The 17,164-nt window shown below is 46.4% G+C and overlaps 1 protein-coding gene across 3 annotated transcripts in view; it reads right to left on the reverse strand.

Annotated features, from left to right (window-relative positions):
- The window catches only part of LOC110381519 (uncharacterized), a 32,635-nt gene that overhangs the window by 13,310 nt on the left and 2,161 nt on the right, over window positions 1–17,164 (reverse strand). For 2 of the 3 annotated variants that reach the window (XM_064041310.1, XM_064041312.1), the window contains exons 3-10: window positions 16,774–16,872; window positions 15,442–15,580; window positions 13,508–14,086; window positions 10,984–11,090; window positions 10,384–10,551; window positions 8,920–9,408; window positions 8,433–8,542; window positions 7,927–8,061 (exon numbers count right to left, since the gene is read on the reverse strand). In XM_064041310.1, coding sequence (XP_063897380.1) covers window positions 7,927–8,061; window positions 8,433–8,542; window positions 8,920–9,408; window positions 10,384–10,551; window positions 10,984–11,090; window positions 13,508–14,086; window positions 15,442–15,580; window positions 16,774–16,872 — 1,826 coding nt within the window. The remainder of the gene's footprint in view (window positions 1–7,926; window positions 8,062–8,432; window positions 8,543–8,919; window positions 9,409–10,383; window positions 10,552–10,983; window positions 11,091–13,507; window positions 14,087–15,441; window positions 15,581–16,773; window positions 16,873–17,164) is intronic. The other variant, XM_064041311.1, reaches the window with a different exon arrangement.

The following is a 17,164-nucleotide window of genomic DNA, read 5'->3' on the forward strand; positions in this document are numbered from 1 at the left end:
CGCATGTCGGCGCCGCTGTAGTACGTGAAGTACGTCAGCGTCACCTGCCCTGCCTTGCCCAGCAGGATGTTGGATGGGTTTATATAAAGCGACTTACAGTTCAGGCGCTATGTACATGCGGCTGTGGCTGGTGTCGGACACGTGGCGCATGTCGGCGCCGCTGTAGTACGTGAAGTACGTCAGCGTCACCTGCCCTGCCTTGCCCAGCAGGATGTTGGATGGGTTTATATAAAGCGACTTACAGTTCAGGCGCTATGTACATGCGGCTGTGGCTGGTGTCGGACACGTGGCGCATGTCGGCGCCGCTGTAGTACGTGAAGTACGTCAGCGTCACCTGCCCTGCCTTGCCCAGCAGGATGTTGGATGGGTTTATATAAAGCGACTTACAGTTCAGGCGCTATGTACATGCGGCTGTGGCTGGTGTCGGACACGTGGCGCATGTCGGCGCCGCTGTAGTACGTGAAGTACGTCAGCGTCACCTGCCCTGCCTTGCCCAGCAGGATGTTGGATGGGTTTATATAAAGCGACTTACAGTTCAGGCGCTATGTACATGCGGCTGTGGCTGGTGTCGGACACGTGGCGCATGTCGGCGCCGCTGTAGTACGTGAAGTACGTCAGCGTCACCTGCCCTGCCTTGCCCAGCAGGATGTTGGATGGGTTTATATAAAGCGACTTACAGTTCAGGCGCTATGTACATGCGGCTGTGGCTGGTGTCGGACACGTGGCGCATGTCGGCGCCGCTGTAGTACGTGAAGTACGTCAGCGTCACCTGCCCTGCCTTGCCCAGCAGGATGTTGGATGGGTTTATATAAAGCGACTTACAGTTCAGGCGCTATGTACATGCGGCTGTGGCTGGTGTCGGACACGTGGCGCATGTCGGCGCCGCTGTAGTACGTGAAGTACGTCAGCGTCACCTGCCCTGCCTTGCCCAGCAGGATGTTGGATGGGTTTATATAAAGCGACTTACAGTTCAGGCGCTATGTACATGCGGCTGTGGCTGGTGTCGGACACGTGGCGCATGTCGGCGCCGCTGTAGTACGTGAAGTACGTCAGCGTCACCTGCCCTGCCTTGCCCAGCAGGATGTTGGATGGGTTTATATAAAGCGACTTACAGTTCAGGCGCTATGTACATGCGGCTGTGGCTGGTGTCGGACACGTGGCGCATGTCGGCGCCGCTGTAGTACGTGAAGTACGTCAGCGTCACCTGCCCTGCCTTGCCCAGCAGGATGTTGGATGGGTTTATATAAAGCGACTTACAGTTCAGGCGCTATGTACATGCGGCTGTGGCTGGTGTCGGACACGTGGCGCATGTCGGCGCCGCTGTAGTACGTGAAGTACGTCAGCGTCACCTGCCCTGCCTTGCCCAGCAGGATGTTGGATGGGTTTATATAAAGCGACTTACAGTTCAGGCGCTATGTACATGCGGCTGTGGCTGGTGTCGGACACGTGGCGCATGTCGGCGCCGCTGTAGTACGTGAAGTACGTCAGCGTCACCTGCCCTGCCTTGCCCAGCAGGATGTTGGATGGGTTTATATAAAGCGACTTACAGTTCAGGCGCTATGTACATGCGGCTGTGGCTGGTGTCGGACACGTGGCGCATGTCGGCGCCGCTGTAGTACGTGAAGTACGTCAGCGTCACCTGCCCTGCCTTGCCCAGCAGGATGTTGGATGGGTTTATATAAAGCGACTTACAGTTCAGGCGCTATGTACATGCGGCTGTGGCTGGTGTCGGACACGTGGCGCATGTCGGCGCCGCTGTAGTACGTGAAGTACGTCAGCGTCACCTGCCCTGCCTTGCCCAGCAGGATGTTGGATGGGTTTATATAAAGCGACTTACAGTTCAGGCGCTATGTACATGCGGCTGTGGCTGGTGTCGGACACGTGGCGCATGTCGGCGCCGCTGTAGTACGTGAAGTACGTCAGCGTCACCTGCCCTGCCTTGCCCAGCAGGATGTTGGATGGGTTTATATAAAGCGACTTACAGTTCAGGCGCTATGTACATGCGGCTGTGGCTGGTGTCGGACACGTGGCGCATGTCGGCGCCGCTGTAGTACGTGAAGTACGTCAGCGTCACCTGCCCTGCCTTGCCCAGCAGGATGTTGGATGGGTTTATATAAAGCGACTTACAGTTCAGGCGCTATGTACATGCGGCTGTGGCTGGTGTCGGACACGTGGCGCATGTCGGCGCCGCTGTAGTACGTGAAGTACGTCAGCGTCACCTGCCCTGCCTTGCCCAGCAGGATGTTGGATGGGTTTATATAAAGCGACTTACAGTTCAGGCGCTATGTACATGCGGCTGTGGCTGGTGTCGGACACGTGGCGCATGTCGGCGCCGCTGTAGTACGTGAAGTACGTCAGCGTCACCTGCCCTGCCTTGCCCAGCAGGATGTTGGATGGGTTTATATAAAGCGACTTACAGTTCAGGCGCTATGTACATGCGGCTGTGGCTGGTGTCGGACACGTGGCGCATGTCGGCGCCGCTGTAGTACGTGAAGTACGTCAGCGTCACCTGCCCTGCCTTGCCCAGCAGGATGTTGGATGGGTTTATATAAAGCGACTTACAGTTCAGGCGCTATGTACATGCGGCTGTGGCTGGTGTCGGACACGTGGCGCATGTCGGCGCCGCTGTAGTACGTGAAGTACGTCAGCGTCACCTGCCCTGCCTTGCCCAGCAGGATGTTGGATGGGTTTATATAAAGCGACTTACAGTTCAGGCGCTATGTACATGCGGCTGTGGCTGGTGTCGGACACGTGGCGCATGTCGGCGCCGCTGTAGTACGTGAAGTACGTCAGCGTCACCTGCCCTGCCTTGCCCAGCAGGATGTTGGATGGGTTTATATAAAGCGACTTACAGTTCAGGCGCTATGTACATGCGGCTGTGGCTGGTGTCGGACACGTGGCGCATGTCGGCGCCGCTGTAGTACGTGAAGTACGTCAGCGTCACCTGCCCTGCCTTGCCCAGCAGGATGTTGGATGGGTTTATATAAAGCGACTTACAGTTCAGGCGCTATGTACATGCGGCTGTGGCTGGTGTCGGACACGTGGCGCATGTCGGCGCCGCTGTAGTACGTGAAGTACGTCAGCGTCACCTGCCCTGCCTTGCCCAGCAGGATGTTGGATGGGTTTATATAAAGCGACTTACAGTTCAGGCGCTATGTACATGCGGCTGTGGCTGGTGTCGGACACGTGGCGCATGTCGGCGCCGCTGTAGTACGTGAAGTACGTCAGCGTCACCGCCCTGCCTTGCCCAGCAGGATGTTGGATGGGTTTATATAAAGCGACTTACAGTTCAGGCGCTATGTACATGCGGCTGTGGCTGGTGTCGGACACGTGGCGCATGTCGGCGCCGCTGTAGTACGTGAAGTACGTCAGCGTCACCTGCCCTGCCTTGCCCAGCAGGATGTTGGATGGGTTTATATAAAGCGACTTACAGTTCAGGCGCTATGTACATGCGGCTGTGGCTGGTGTCGGACACGTGGCGCATGTCGGCGCCGCTGTAGTACGTGAAGTACGTCAGCGTCACCTGCCCTGCCTTGCCCAGCAGGATGTTGGATGGGTTTATATAAAGCGACTTACAGTTCAGGCGCTATGTACATGCGGCTGTGGCTGGTGTCGGACACGTGGCGCATGTCGGCGCCGCTGTAGTACGTGAAGTACGTCAGCGTCACCTGCCCTGCCTTGCCCAGCAGGATGTTGGATGGGTTTATATAAAGCGACTTACAGTTCAGGCGCTATGTACATGCGGCTGTGGCTGGTGTCGGACACGTGGCGCATGTCGGCGCCGCTGTAGTACGTGAAGTACGTCAGCGTCACCTGCCCTGCCTTGCCCAGCAGGATGTTGGATGGGTTTATATAAAGCGACTTACAGTTCAGGCGCTATGTACATGCGGCTGTGGCTGGTGTCGGACACGTGGCGCATGTCGGCGCCGCTGTAGTACGTGAAGTACGTCAGCGTCACCTGCCCTGCCTTGCCCAGCAGGATGTTGGATGGGTTTATATAAAGCGACTTACAGTTCAGGCGCTATGTACATGCGGCTGTGGCTGGTGTCGGACACGTGGCGCATGTCGGCGCCGCTGTAGTACGTGAAGTACGTCAGCGTCACCTGCCCTGCCTTGCCCAGCAGGATGTTGGATGGGTTTATATAAAGCGACTTACAGTTCAGGCGCTATGTACATGCGGCTGTGGCTGGTGTCGGACACGTGGCGCATGTCGGCGCCGCTGTAGTACGTGAAGTACGTCAGCGTCACCTGCCCTGCCTTGCCCAGCAGGATGTTGGATGGGTTTATATAAAGCGACTTACAGTTCAGGCGCTATGTACATGCGGCTGTGGCTGGTGTCGGACACGTGGCGCATGTCGGCGCCGCTGTAGTACGTGAAGTACGTCAGCGTCACCTGCCCTGCCTTGCCCAGCAGGATGTTGGATGGGTTTATATAAAGCGACTTACAGTTCAGGCGCTATGTACATGCGGCTGTGGCTGGTGTCGGACACGTGGCGCATGTCGGCGCCGCTGTAGTACGTGAAGTACGTCAGCGTCACCTGCCCTGCCTTGCCCAGCAGGATGTTGGATGGGTTTATATAAAGCGACTTACAGTTCAGGCGCTATGTACATGCGGCTGTGGCTGGTGTCGGACACGTGGCGCATGTCGGCGCCGCTGTAGTACGTGAAGTACGTCAGCGTCACCTGCCCTGCCTTGCCCAGCAGGATGTTGGATGGGTTTATATAAAGCGACTTACAGTTCAGGCGCTATGTACATGCGGCTGTGGCTGGTGTCGGACACGTGGCGCATGTCGGCGCCGCTGTAGTACGTGAAGTACGTCAGCGTCACCTGCCCTGCCTTGCCCAGCAGGATGTTGGATGGGTTTATATAAAGCGACTTACAGTTCAGGCGCTATGTACATGCGGCTGTGGCTGGTGTCGGACACGTGGCGCATGTCGGCGCCGCTGTAGTACGTGAAGTACGTCAGCGTCACCTGCCCTGCCTTGCCCAGCAGGATGTTGGATGGGTTTATATAAAGCGACTTACAGTTCAGGCGCTATGTACATGCGGCTGTGGCTGGTGTCGGACACGTGGCGCATGTCGGCGCCGCTGTAGTACGTGAAGTACGTCAGCGTCACCTGCCCTGCCTTGCCCAGCAGGATGTTGGATGGGTTTATATAAAGCGACTTACAGTTCAGGCGCTATGTACATGCGGCTGTGGCTGGTGTCGGACACGTGGCGCATGTCGGCGCCGCTGTAGTACGTGAAGTACGTCAGCGTCACCTGCCCTGCCTTGCCCAGCAGGATGTTGGATGGGTTTATATAAAGCGACTTACAGTTCAGGCGCTATGTACATGCGGCTGTGGCTGGTGTCGGACACGTGGCGCATGTCGGCGCCGCTGTAGTACGTGAAGTACGTCAGCGTCACCTGCCCTGCCTTGCCCAGCAGGATGTTGGATGGGTTTATATAAAGCGACTTACAGTTCAGGCGCTATGTACATGCGGCTGTGGCTGGTGTCGGACACGTGGCGCATGTCGGCGCCGCTGTAGTACGTGAAGTACGTCAGCGTCACCTGCCCTGCCTTGCCCAGCAGGATGTTGGATGGGTTTATATAAAGCGACTTACAGTTCAGGCGCTATGTACATGCGGCTGTGGCTGGTGTCGGACACGTGGCGCATGTCGGCGCCGCTGTAGTACGTGAAGTACGTCAGCGTCACCTGCCCTGCCTTGCCCAGCAGGATGTTGGATGGGTTTATATAAAGCGACTTACAGTTCAGGCGCTATGTACATGCGGCTGTGGCTGGTGTCGGACACGTGGCGCATGTCGGCGCCGCTGTAGTACGTGAAGTACGTCAGCGTCACCTGCCCTGCCTTGCCCAGCAGGATGTTGGATGGGTTTATATAAAGCGACTTACAGTTCAGGCGCTATGTACATGCGGCTGTGGCTGGTGTCGGACACGTGGCGCATGTCGGCGCCGCTGTAGTACGTGAAGTACGTCAGCGTCACCTGCCCTGCCTTGCCCAGCAGGATGTTGGATGGGTTTATATAAAGCGACTTACAGTTCAGGCGCTATGTACATGCGGCTGTGGCTGGTGTCGGACACGTGGCGCATGTCGGCGCCGCTGTAGTACGTGAAGTACGTCAGCGTCACCTGCCCTGCCTTGCCCAGCAGGATGTTGGATGGGTTTATATAAAGCGACTTACAGTTCAGGCGCTATGTACATGCGGCTGTGGCTGGTGTCGGACACGTGGCGCATGTCGGCGCCGCTGTAGTACGTGAAGTACGTCAGCGTCACCTGCCCTGCCTTGCCCAGCAGGATGTTGGATGGGTTTATATAAAGCGACTTACAGTTCAGGCGCTATGTACATGCGGCTGTGGCTGGTGTCGGACACGTGGCGCATGTCGGCGCCGCTGTAGTACGTGAAGTACGTCAGCGTCACCTGCCCTGCCTTGCCCAGCAGGATGTTGGATGGGTTTATATAAAGCGACTTACAGTTCAGGCGCTATGTACATGCGGCTGTGGCTGGTGTCGGACACGTGGCGCATGTCGGCGCCGCTGTAGTACGTGAAGTACGTCAGCGTCACCTGCCCTGCCTTGCCCAGCAGGATGTTGGATGGGTTTATATAAAGCGACTTACAGTTCAGGCGCTATGTACATGCGGCTGTGGCTGGTGTCGGACACGTGGCGCATGTCGGCGCCGCTGTAGTACGTGAAGTACGTCAGCGTCACCTGCCCTGCCTTGCCCAGCAGGATGTTGGATGGGTTTATATAAAGCGACTTACAGTTCAGGCGCTATGTACATGCGGCTGTGGCTGGTGTCGGACACGTGGCGCATGTCGGCGCCGCTGTAGTACGTGAAGTACGTCAGCGTCACCTGCCCTGCCTTGCCCAGCAGGATGTTGGATGGGTTTATATAAAGCGACTTACAGTTCAGGCGCTATGTACATGCGGCTGTGGCTGGTGTCGGACACGTGGCGCATGTCGGCGCCGCTGTAGTACGTGAAGTACGTCAGCGTCACCTGCCCTGCCTTGCCCAGCAGGATGTTGGATGGGTTTATATAAAGCGACTTACAGTTCAGGCGCTATGTACATGCGGCTGTGGCTGGTGTCGGACACGTGGCGCATGTCGGCGCCGCTGTAGTACGTGAAGTACGTCAGCGTCACCTGCCCTGCCTTGCCCAGCAGGATGTTGGATGGGTTTATATAAAGCGACTTACAGTTCAGGCGCTATGTACATGCGGCTGTGGCTGGTGTCGGACACGTGGCGCATGTCGGCGCCGCTGTAGTACGTGAAGTACGTCAGCGTCACCTGCCCTGCCTTGCCCAGCAGGATGTTGGATGGGTTTATATAAAGCGACTTACAGTTCAGGCGCTATGTACATGCGGCTGTGGCTGGTGTCGGACACGTGGCGCATGTCGGCGCCGCTGTAGTACGTGAAGTACGTCAGCGTCACCTGCCCTGCCTTGCCCAGCAGGATGTTGGATGGGTTTATATAAAGCGACTTACAGTTCAGGCGCTATGTACATGCGGCTGTGGCTGGTGTCGGACACGTGGCGCATGTCGGCGCCGCTGTAGTACGTGAAGTACGTCAGCGTCACCTGCCCTGCCTTGCCCAGCAGGATGTTGGATGGGTTTATATAAAGCGACTTACAGTTCAGGCGCTATGTACATGCGGCTGTGGCTGGTGTCGGACACGTGGCGCATGTCGGCGCCGCTGTAGTACGTGAAGTACGTCAGCGTCACCTGCCCTGCCTTGCCCAGCAGGATGTTGGATGGGTTTATATAAAGCGACTTACAGTTCAGGCGCTATGTACATGCGGCTGTGGCTGGTGTCGGACACGTGGCGCATGTCGGCGCCGCTGTAGTACGTGAAGTACGTCAGCGTCACCTGCCCTGCCCTGCCCAGCAGGATGTTGGATGGGTTTATATAAAGCGACTTACAGTTCAGGCGCTATGTACATGCGGCTGTGGCTGGTGTCGGACACGTGGCGCATGTCGGCGCCGCTGTAGTACGTGAAGTACGTCAGCGTCACCTGCCCTGCCTTGCCCAGCAGGATGTTGGATGGGTTTAGGTCTCTGGGAAAGACAAAATAAGTTAAATAAGACTAAGAATACACGATGAAACAAAAAAAAAAAAAACATCTACCAAGCCTTTTCCCAGCTATGTCAGGGTTGGCTTCCTTTCTTCAGCATTTTTTGGAGACCAATGATAGTTCGTGTTTCGGAGGGCAAGTTGTCAGACTCAGCCGTCATTGAGCATCGTTTGCAATCGTTACGGGCATTCAGAAGCCAGTAAGTCTGACACCTCGCTGGTACTCAATTGCATCAGGTTAGATTGGAAGCCGACCCCAACATAGTGGGGAAAGAAGCTCGGGAGATGACGATGATGATTTCACCACTTATTCAGCTAACATATAGCTACAAAAATAATATAGTCAGTATGTTACCTGCATATAACGCCGCAGTTGTGCAGGCTCTCGACGGCGGTCAGTATTTCAGCTCCCCACTTGCATAACGCTGATGCCGGCAGCACCTCCCGACCAAGGGGTACTAGCTGCTAAACAAATAATATAAAATAGAAAAAAAATAAGTATAAATATAATATAACTATATAAGATTGGAAAAATACGTGTCACAAACTTTTTGAAGCTTTTTTTAATAAATGCTTTTTAATTTGCCCCTCTCATAAAGGGCATTTTTGAGGTCTAAACGACGCTTTCTCAGTAGCGTTTTTACGAATAGTTTGTACGGGCGTATTCGGTATTTCTTCCCAATATTTTTTAGTTTACTTATATCATTTTTTTACAGATATTTGCTTGAAATCAATCATAATATTATTGTTGAATTTTTGAATGTATGGGTAGTCCATATAAGAATTATCTGTTCCTACAACAGCACTAAGGTACGCTTGTAAAAAAATAAAAGAAAACTCACCCTCTTATAAGTAGGAGTTTCACTCGCATTATCAACTTTCCTTTCCACCTTCTTCTCAGTAGGGACATCCCCACTCGTCTCACTCAACACTTTATCGACATTCAACAGTAACTTTTGAGAATTCAACACCAACTCATTCACAGTCAAATTCTCATTATTATCCGACTGTTCAACAGTCTCCAACACTATTTCAACATTATCATTCTGTTCAACATTCTTATTCTTCGGTTCGGTGAAAACATTTTCTAAATTCACTTCTCTGGCCGGTGTCGCTGGTAGAGATTTTGAGTAATTCTTTATATAGTCGAATAGTTTTTTGCCAGGTGCGTAGGAGAGTATTAGGAATATTAAGTTGTTGGTTTCTATGTATGCGTGTAGTGGTACCATGTAGGGTATGACGGTTGGTAACACTGGTTGTCGGGTCTCGTTTGTACGTTGAAGGAAGAATTCGTCAAATTCTGTTAAGTTGTTCGGTATTTTTTGTATCACCTGGAAATATAAATGTTTGGCGTTAATATTAATAAGTATTTGGTTGTTTAATTCATTGTCAGTTTAATGTACTGGATCAAAATTTTGTAGGTCGTAAATTAAGAGTTCAGTTGAAATAAGGATCTATCTAAACTAATACTGAAAGGAAGAAACATGTTTTTGTTTGTATCCTAATGGCTTCGAAATTTTAAATCAATTAGAAAATATATTATACAGTTGAGAAGTAGGCTATATATTTAACTAGTAGTTACCACGGGATGCGGGTGAAACCGCGGGCAGCTTTGCTAAGACCAATATAAACATAAATATCATAATAATTCTATGTATAGATACTATTACATCATGATAATCATCTCATAGTTTATAATCTAGCCATAACACATCGTTCATTGACCTATAACTGAAATATTTTCATCTAATCTTTTCTTATCAATTTGACACAGTTAGCATTAGCCAAATTCTTGGGATAAACATAGCTTATCAATACTGATAGTGTGACCTACTGACTTAGTATTAAATGTTGCTCATTTTCAGATTATATTAGTGGTGCTTGCGAAAATATCATCTTGTTAAAAATTAAGTGTCTTATAAAGAATTTGTATGAACTTTAAAGGTTCCGATACCTTTGAACCGATTTGAGAAATTCTTTCACTGTTGCGAAGTTAAAAAAAAGGGCAGTAGTTGTCCCGGGACGCGGGTGAAACTGCGAGAAACAGCTTGTGAAATATAAACTGGTGTTTTTAATTGTATATGAGTATCTTACCTTCATAGCATAGTAAGCCTGTTCAGTGCGATGCAGCACGAGCATGAGGCTGGACGCCAGGATGTCCAGCACGCGGTACACATGCAGTAGTATATGAGTATCTTACCTTCATAGCATAGTAAGCCTGTTCAGTGCGATGCAGCACGAGCATGAGGCTGGACGCCAGGATGTCCAGCACGCGGTACACATGCAGTAGTATATGAGTATCTTACCTTCATAGCATAGTAAGCCTGTTCAGTGCGATGCAGCACGAGCATGAGGCTGGACGCCAGGATGTCCAGCACGCGGTACAGAGACAACTCCTCGTAGGGACGCTTCAGCATCGCCGATGGGATGGAGCAGTGGATCGCTCGGGCGTTGTCGTCGCGTTCCGGTAGTAACTGGTGAAAGATAATGAAGTGGTAAAGTATGAGGATGAATTGAGTTTCTTACGCCGAGTTAAACAGCTCTTAAAAAAAATGTGGGTACATCCATGCGACTTGGCTGAAAACTCACATTTTTAAGAAATTAATTAAGTTCAGGTACGTGACGGAGAACCTAGGAAGAGTAGTTCAAAAGAAAGTGTACAGGGGGAGTACATAGGAAAGTATAAAGAAATTACATAAGGGATTACATGCCGGTAGTACATAAAGAAGAACATTAGGGAGAACTTAAGGAAGTACATTAGGGAATTTATATATACAAGTAACTTTTAATGCACGCCCGCAGTGCCTAGTTTTCCATATTCAGTGCAAAAATTCCTAAAATTCACATTTCGGTTCTTAAAATTCCTTAATACATGATTATCTAGTACTATGATCAATGTGACTCACGCTCTGTTCCGTATCACACAAATGATTCTTGTATATCTCTTCGGCGTATGACAGGTATTTGTTCGTCTTCTCCTTTATCAACGCCCGGCGTTGTGCATCTGTGTCACCTGAACAAAATAAATATATGACACTTTTACACATATTGCAATAATCAAAGAGTTCGGTTTTTTGCCGAAAAAGGGTGAAACGGAAGTCTGTTATCACTACTTTGGGACCAAACGGGAGGATCAATACAAATAATGGTCATACAATGAAGGTGACTAGTACCTTATAAATTACCTAATCCTATAGGTAATACAGAGCTATTTATTAGCAGTATGTCAGTTATCAAGTAACACTATGTTTGCCAAAGAAACACTAGATACCATTGATTAGTTCTATTTTATTTTATAGAGAAGTCACAGCCAGCAAATGACCTAATGACTCTTAACCATTCATTTTAAGGGGTCAATGACAAATTAATATTTTAATAGAAGTGTTTAATTTTATTCTAGGACTTCGTTCCGAATGTTTTTTTGCTGTCTGTTATTATTTACATCGAATCGGTGTCGGATTTTCGTAACATCGAGCTATGAGAGTGAGGGAATAGAGAGTGCAACTGAACGTGTCTGCGCAAATGCTTGAGCACTATACATATGTCCCGCGATGATAGCTGATCTCCTTGTAGGAGAACTTTCGCCGTAGCCGATAAATCGTAATATTAATCCGACCCCAACAAGGTTGGAAAAAAGGCTCGGAGGATGATGATGTTACTTATTAATCCGAACATTGTAATTTCTAAGAAAACCCATTTATCAATTTCTAAGGATTATTGCATCACTGTGTTAACTCATGCAAACACTTATACACAAGTTTCAGACACAAAGATATTTATTCTGTTACATAGGTGTACAAATTGATCAGATAGGTACAGTTTATAATTTTACTTTTTATCATTTGTTTAATTGATAACAGAAACACAAGAAACCCTTTACAGACGCACTATCTATAGTCATAAAATTAATAAAGTTTATCAATTTTTGTGTAACATTATTTTATTTGCACTGATTGGGAAGAAGATAAGATTCAATCGGAACATAGGAACGAACTTTGGATATTGTGGTATCGATAATGTTACTTAATTGATACAATACTAAATATTAATGGCACTCTTAAAGGATTATAAGATATTTTGAAAGTACAATATAATTTTTGTTCAGCATTATTTCTATTTATACCTCACCTGAATTGGATCCTTATGTTTTAAAGCTATATACTGTGAGCGAATTGAAGAGTTTGTCAGTCTTTAGGCATCAGAAAGGGGACCTCTCATTTCTAAAATAGTCAATATTTTTGCAGAGAATACTAACCACACTCATATGCGGACTTCTCAATGGCATCCAACGTTTCATACACCCTCAAATAGTGAATCAGATGTAAGAAATCCATGTTTCCCACCAATTTGATCAAATTATATTTTTCTCTCTACTCAATTTTACTTCGTCTCTATTAAATAATCGTACATTACATTATATTTGTCTCGTAATAAACAAACAAGAACAAAACTTTTTTGAACAAACTTTGAACTGTCACTTTCACTTAAGTTTTTTACAAAAGTTTTCTTAAAAAATACCTAAAAAATCACTAGAATTCAGAATTTTACAGAAATATTTTATTGATTACTTATACTTTTGTTTTGTTTCTAATATAATAATGAAAGTATGTCTAATAAGCGTGGTATGCGGGCAATCGTGAGCGCGGTACTGTCGATAAGCGGTCACTAGAGCTTATCTAGTTCTTAGTAGCTCGCTGTAATCTCCCTTGTTTTCAATGATAACGGCTAGCTTTGCCCTGCGGTTGCATATGCAGCATGAGTTGCATTTATACTAATAGGTATTATAAATGCGAAAGTTCGTTTGTTTGTTACGCTTTCACGCAAAAACTACTTAACCGATCATCATGAAACTTTGTACAGTACATATTCATTGTGATACTAGGATATTTTTTATCAACACACCACGCGGGCCAAGCCTCGGGCGAAAGCTAGTATTTTAAAATAAGGCTATCATACGAAGCAAGGAAAGATGAGAGGATATACCATAATGCAGGTAGGTCAGGCGTCATCTTCTAGGTCAAATTCGTAAGGTGAAATGATAAGTTCGAGTGAACTAACGAGGCTTTTGGGTTTTTTGAGACATCCGTCAACGTTTAAAAAAAAGGTGTATTCATTGATAGTGATGCTAATGAAATTGCGGAAAGAAAAATATAAAAAAAGCGATAAATGAATTTGAAAGATGGAGTGAATGAGAATAGAATGAACGATAGTGCTGTGAGGATATTCTACGCAATTAAAAAAAAATACTTTAAAAGTTTTATCATAGCCAATTTCTTACTGAACCGGCGATTATAACATTAACCTCATTATTTTGTTTGATAAGAGAACCAATTAAAATTCATAGTACCACACCACCAGTATACCTACTATACTTAGGATATTACAGTAAGTTAAACAAAATAAAATTCTGTTAAAAGCTATGTTACTTACTTTGTACTCCAATTAACATCTTCTCGATACCAGATTTGTAGCATTCAAAAGCTCTCTGATAGTCACCCATATCTTCGCACCTTGCCGCCAAATTTAACATATAACCAGCTTCAAACACATAACTGTCTTCTGTCTTAGTCTTACACTCGTTCGACAAAGATAATACACTTTTACTGTATAACGACACTCGCGAACTACTTCGTCTAGAATCCACTTCACAACTCGAAGAACACACGTTAGAATTCAAAGACACAGTATCGCAATCAACCTTCTTACGCATAGTGTGGTAATCATCAAATTTAGAAGTCGATGGCGCGTCAAAATTTATTAAGTCTGGCAACACTGATTTTGTTTTGACACTAGGCTTTTTATCCACTGTCAATTTATTTAGTTCATCGTATAAATCACTGTCGATGCTTTCTATTGAGTTGATGGATTCGAAACTGTCGGCTAAGGAGAGTTTTTTGGGTGAATGTCGGATTTCGACGTCGGCTGCCTCGTAGATGGGTATTTGTGAGATGAAGTCGGTTTCGTCCCGACTTGTGAGTGAAGCGTGGGACGATTCTGTGGCGGCCCGGGCTGAAAGTGCAGTGACCATTAGTGACTTTATGACTAAAATAATAATTATTAATTACCTTATTTAATTTCAACAGGTAATGAAGTTTTAGGAACCAGGAAAACTAATGAATAGCTTTATATTTAGGTTTAATCTGTGTATGACGATTACGCAAACGATTAAGCTAATGCAAGCATTTTAATGATTGAATGCATTACCTGACTGAATGAGTCATTCATTAATTTCAATAAATATTAAACAGAACGAAATGAATATTAATTAATAATTCTTTTGAAACTTTTAAGTGGATGGTTCAATTAATTTGATTAATACATTACAAAATAGCAATTTACAATAATAGCCTCGAACTTTCTAGAAATTAAAAAAAAATATGATTCAAAAGCATAGACGATGGATTAAATTCAGAATATGTGATGTTTATGATGATGAAATGTTAATGAGTTGTAACGTCAAGTGTTTAATGAATAACGCCTCGTATTCAAGGTAAACTTTTGTTTATATACAAAGATGCATTAATACTTTGCTGAGTTGCTGACAATAATTCGCTTTGCATAGTTGATAGTGGCAGTGGACAAGATCTCGCCCTACAAAACAATTTTGATCAATTGTTGCTATGTAAATGTTTACAAAGAATACGAGGCTTTATATTTTGCCAAGAAACAATAAAGTTGCAATTGCAACGACGTCAAAAATCATCAAATGACCCCTGCCGCTGTGGGTTAGCAGCGGTGAGGGAGTGTCAGACTCTTACTGACTAAAAACCGTCGTGTTCCGTCATAGGCCTTTTATGTACCAGGGCCGGGTAGGGTATCTCTTTCGAACAACCCGCAGCCCCGGCAGGCCTTGGCCCTGCTGGGCCCCGCTGGGGTTGCTGACATCTCTTTGAGGAGCGCGTGGAACAACGCGCGCCGTGACACGGGTCTGTCGTCTATTGCAATTGCAATATCTTATGTGCTTAGTGCTTATACCAGTACCAGTGCCGGATGAAGAATGATGGTTAGTTATAAAGAAAGGATGAAAGCAAAAGAAAAGAAAAAAACCCTACAAATATAGTGCTCGCAAAATAACCGACCTAGGAAATGCTTGCAGAATTATTTTTATCCAGATTATGTATTTACACCAATATTACAAAACTGAAGAGTTTGTACATTCGTTTGATTATTTCTTTGAACGCGCTAAGCTCATGATTGGTCCCGTAAAAGCTCGGCTCATGAATAGAAACTTGGCCCGATTTGAAAAATTTCTTTCGTGTTATATATTTATTGATAAAAGCTATAGGCTACCATTTATCCTGCTACGTAGAAGTAGATTTCTCGAAACGCTAGTAAAACAAAAACAAATTAATTTATAAACTCACCTGTATGCGTCGGAGTGGATGTATCATCATCATCGGTCTGGTACTCAAGCGGCGGGGTCTCCTCAATGGGCAGGTGCAGCGACGATCTGATCGCATTGATCACGCCACCAGCTCGAGGCTCTGGCTCCGGGTAGCCTGTCTGGAAGTAGGGGCGTCAGGGTTAGATATGTAGGAGATTTTTTCGATTTCTTATATCTTGGACACCAACCCGCATTGAGCAAGCGTGGTGATTAACGCTCAATCCTTTTCTGTGTGAGAGGAGGCCGCAGCCCAGCAGTGGGACGATAAAAAGGCTATAATTAACAACTTTTGTAATTTCTGACACACTTAAAGACTCCCGCCATAAAACGTCCGCCATAAAAAGCCATAAAACGGCAAAAAAATCACGTTTGTTGTATGGGACTCAAGGGGGGCTTCAATATCCCCTTTTTCTGTGCTCGCAGCATTAGGGAGTATCAGACTATTACTGAGGAAAACCCACAATGTTCCTATTGATGTGACGTAACTTACGTGGGCAATCCCGCATCCGACAGGAGCCCTATAAAGTCCTTATACACACATACGAACAAAAGCGTGGTTTCCGTACAAATGGAATCGTAAAGGTAATGTGATAATGTGGATATAAATAAATACCTTTACAAGCTGTAACACGACACTTAACCGGCCCTACACTTCTAAGGTCACAGTATAAGAGAACCGAGTATGTGTGATAGCCTTGAACTAAAAGATATGGACTTCAGTTACCTACTTTCAGATAAATTTTAATTAACAAAGTATTCTGACTGAGTACTCACTTTCACATAAACATTGTTTGGTAGAAAACAAAACAATGCTGGAATAACACAATTGACCTTCCAAGCTTTCAAGGTAAATATAATTAAAATTGTACCGTAGCATATTCCATGTCCCAATTAGAATTACTTAAAACTCAGCAATTCAATTGACATGCCTTTCCCAAGGGTTAAATAATTATAATTATTTACATACATTATTTTTCTATTGATGTATGTAATAATAGATATATAAGAAACATCAAACTGAACAGCTCATAATTGTACAATAGAAAATTAAGTTTCAAGAGCATAACTTTATTTTTGTTTGTTAATTGTATCCTGAAGGCTTCGAAACTACGGAACCGATATGAACAATTCTTTCACTTTTCGGAAGCTACACTAACCCTGAGAAACATGGGCTATATTTTTTCTCGGTGCGGGAAGTAGTTTCCCCAGCGACGCGGGTGAAACTGCAGGAAAACTGCTACTACAATACTTGTACGTAATAAAGATGTAACTTTTGGTAAATTACCTATAAAAAGACAATACAAGGACATACCTGTAAAAAGTTGACGAAGTCAGTACTGGTGAAGAGGAGGCGATGCTCAGCAATAAACTCCAGTAGAGACTTAATAGTCTTAGCTCGCTCTGTGATCACCTGAAACATTATAACAGTATATTACTTCACTATATCTGTTACTAGGCTATTCATCATCATCTCCTGAGCCTTTTCCCAACTCTGTTGGGATCAGCTTCCAGTATAATACGATGCAGCTGAGTACCAGTGTTTTACAAGGATCAACTGCCTATCTGAGCTCCTCAACCCAGTTATAATTAATATCCCTTGGTAAGACTGGTTGTCAGACTTACTGGCTTCTGACAATCCGTAACTACTGATATACTAGCCGTTTCTAGGCTATAATGTATTAGTAATAAATTGCAAGAATTCA

Source organism: Helicoverpa armigera, chromosome 24, assembly GCF_030705265.1.
Source record: "Helicoverpa armigera isolate CAAS_96S chromosome 24, ASM3070526v1, whole genome shotgun sequence".
Lineage (NCBI taxonomy): Eukaryota > Metazoa > Arthropoda > Insecta > Lepidoptera > Noctuidae > Helicoverpa > Helicoverpa armigera.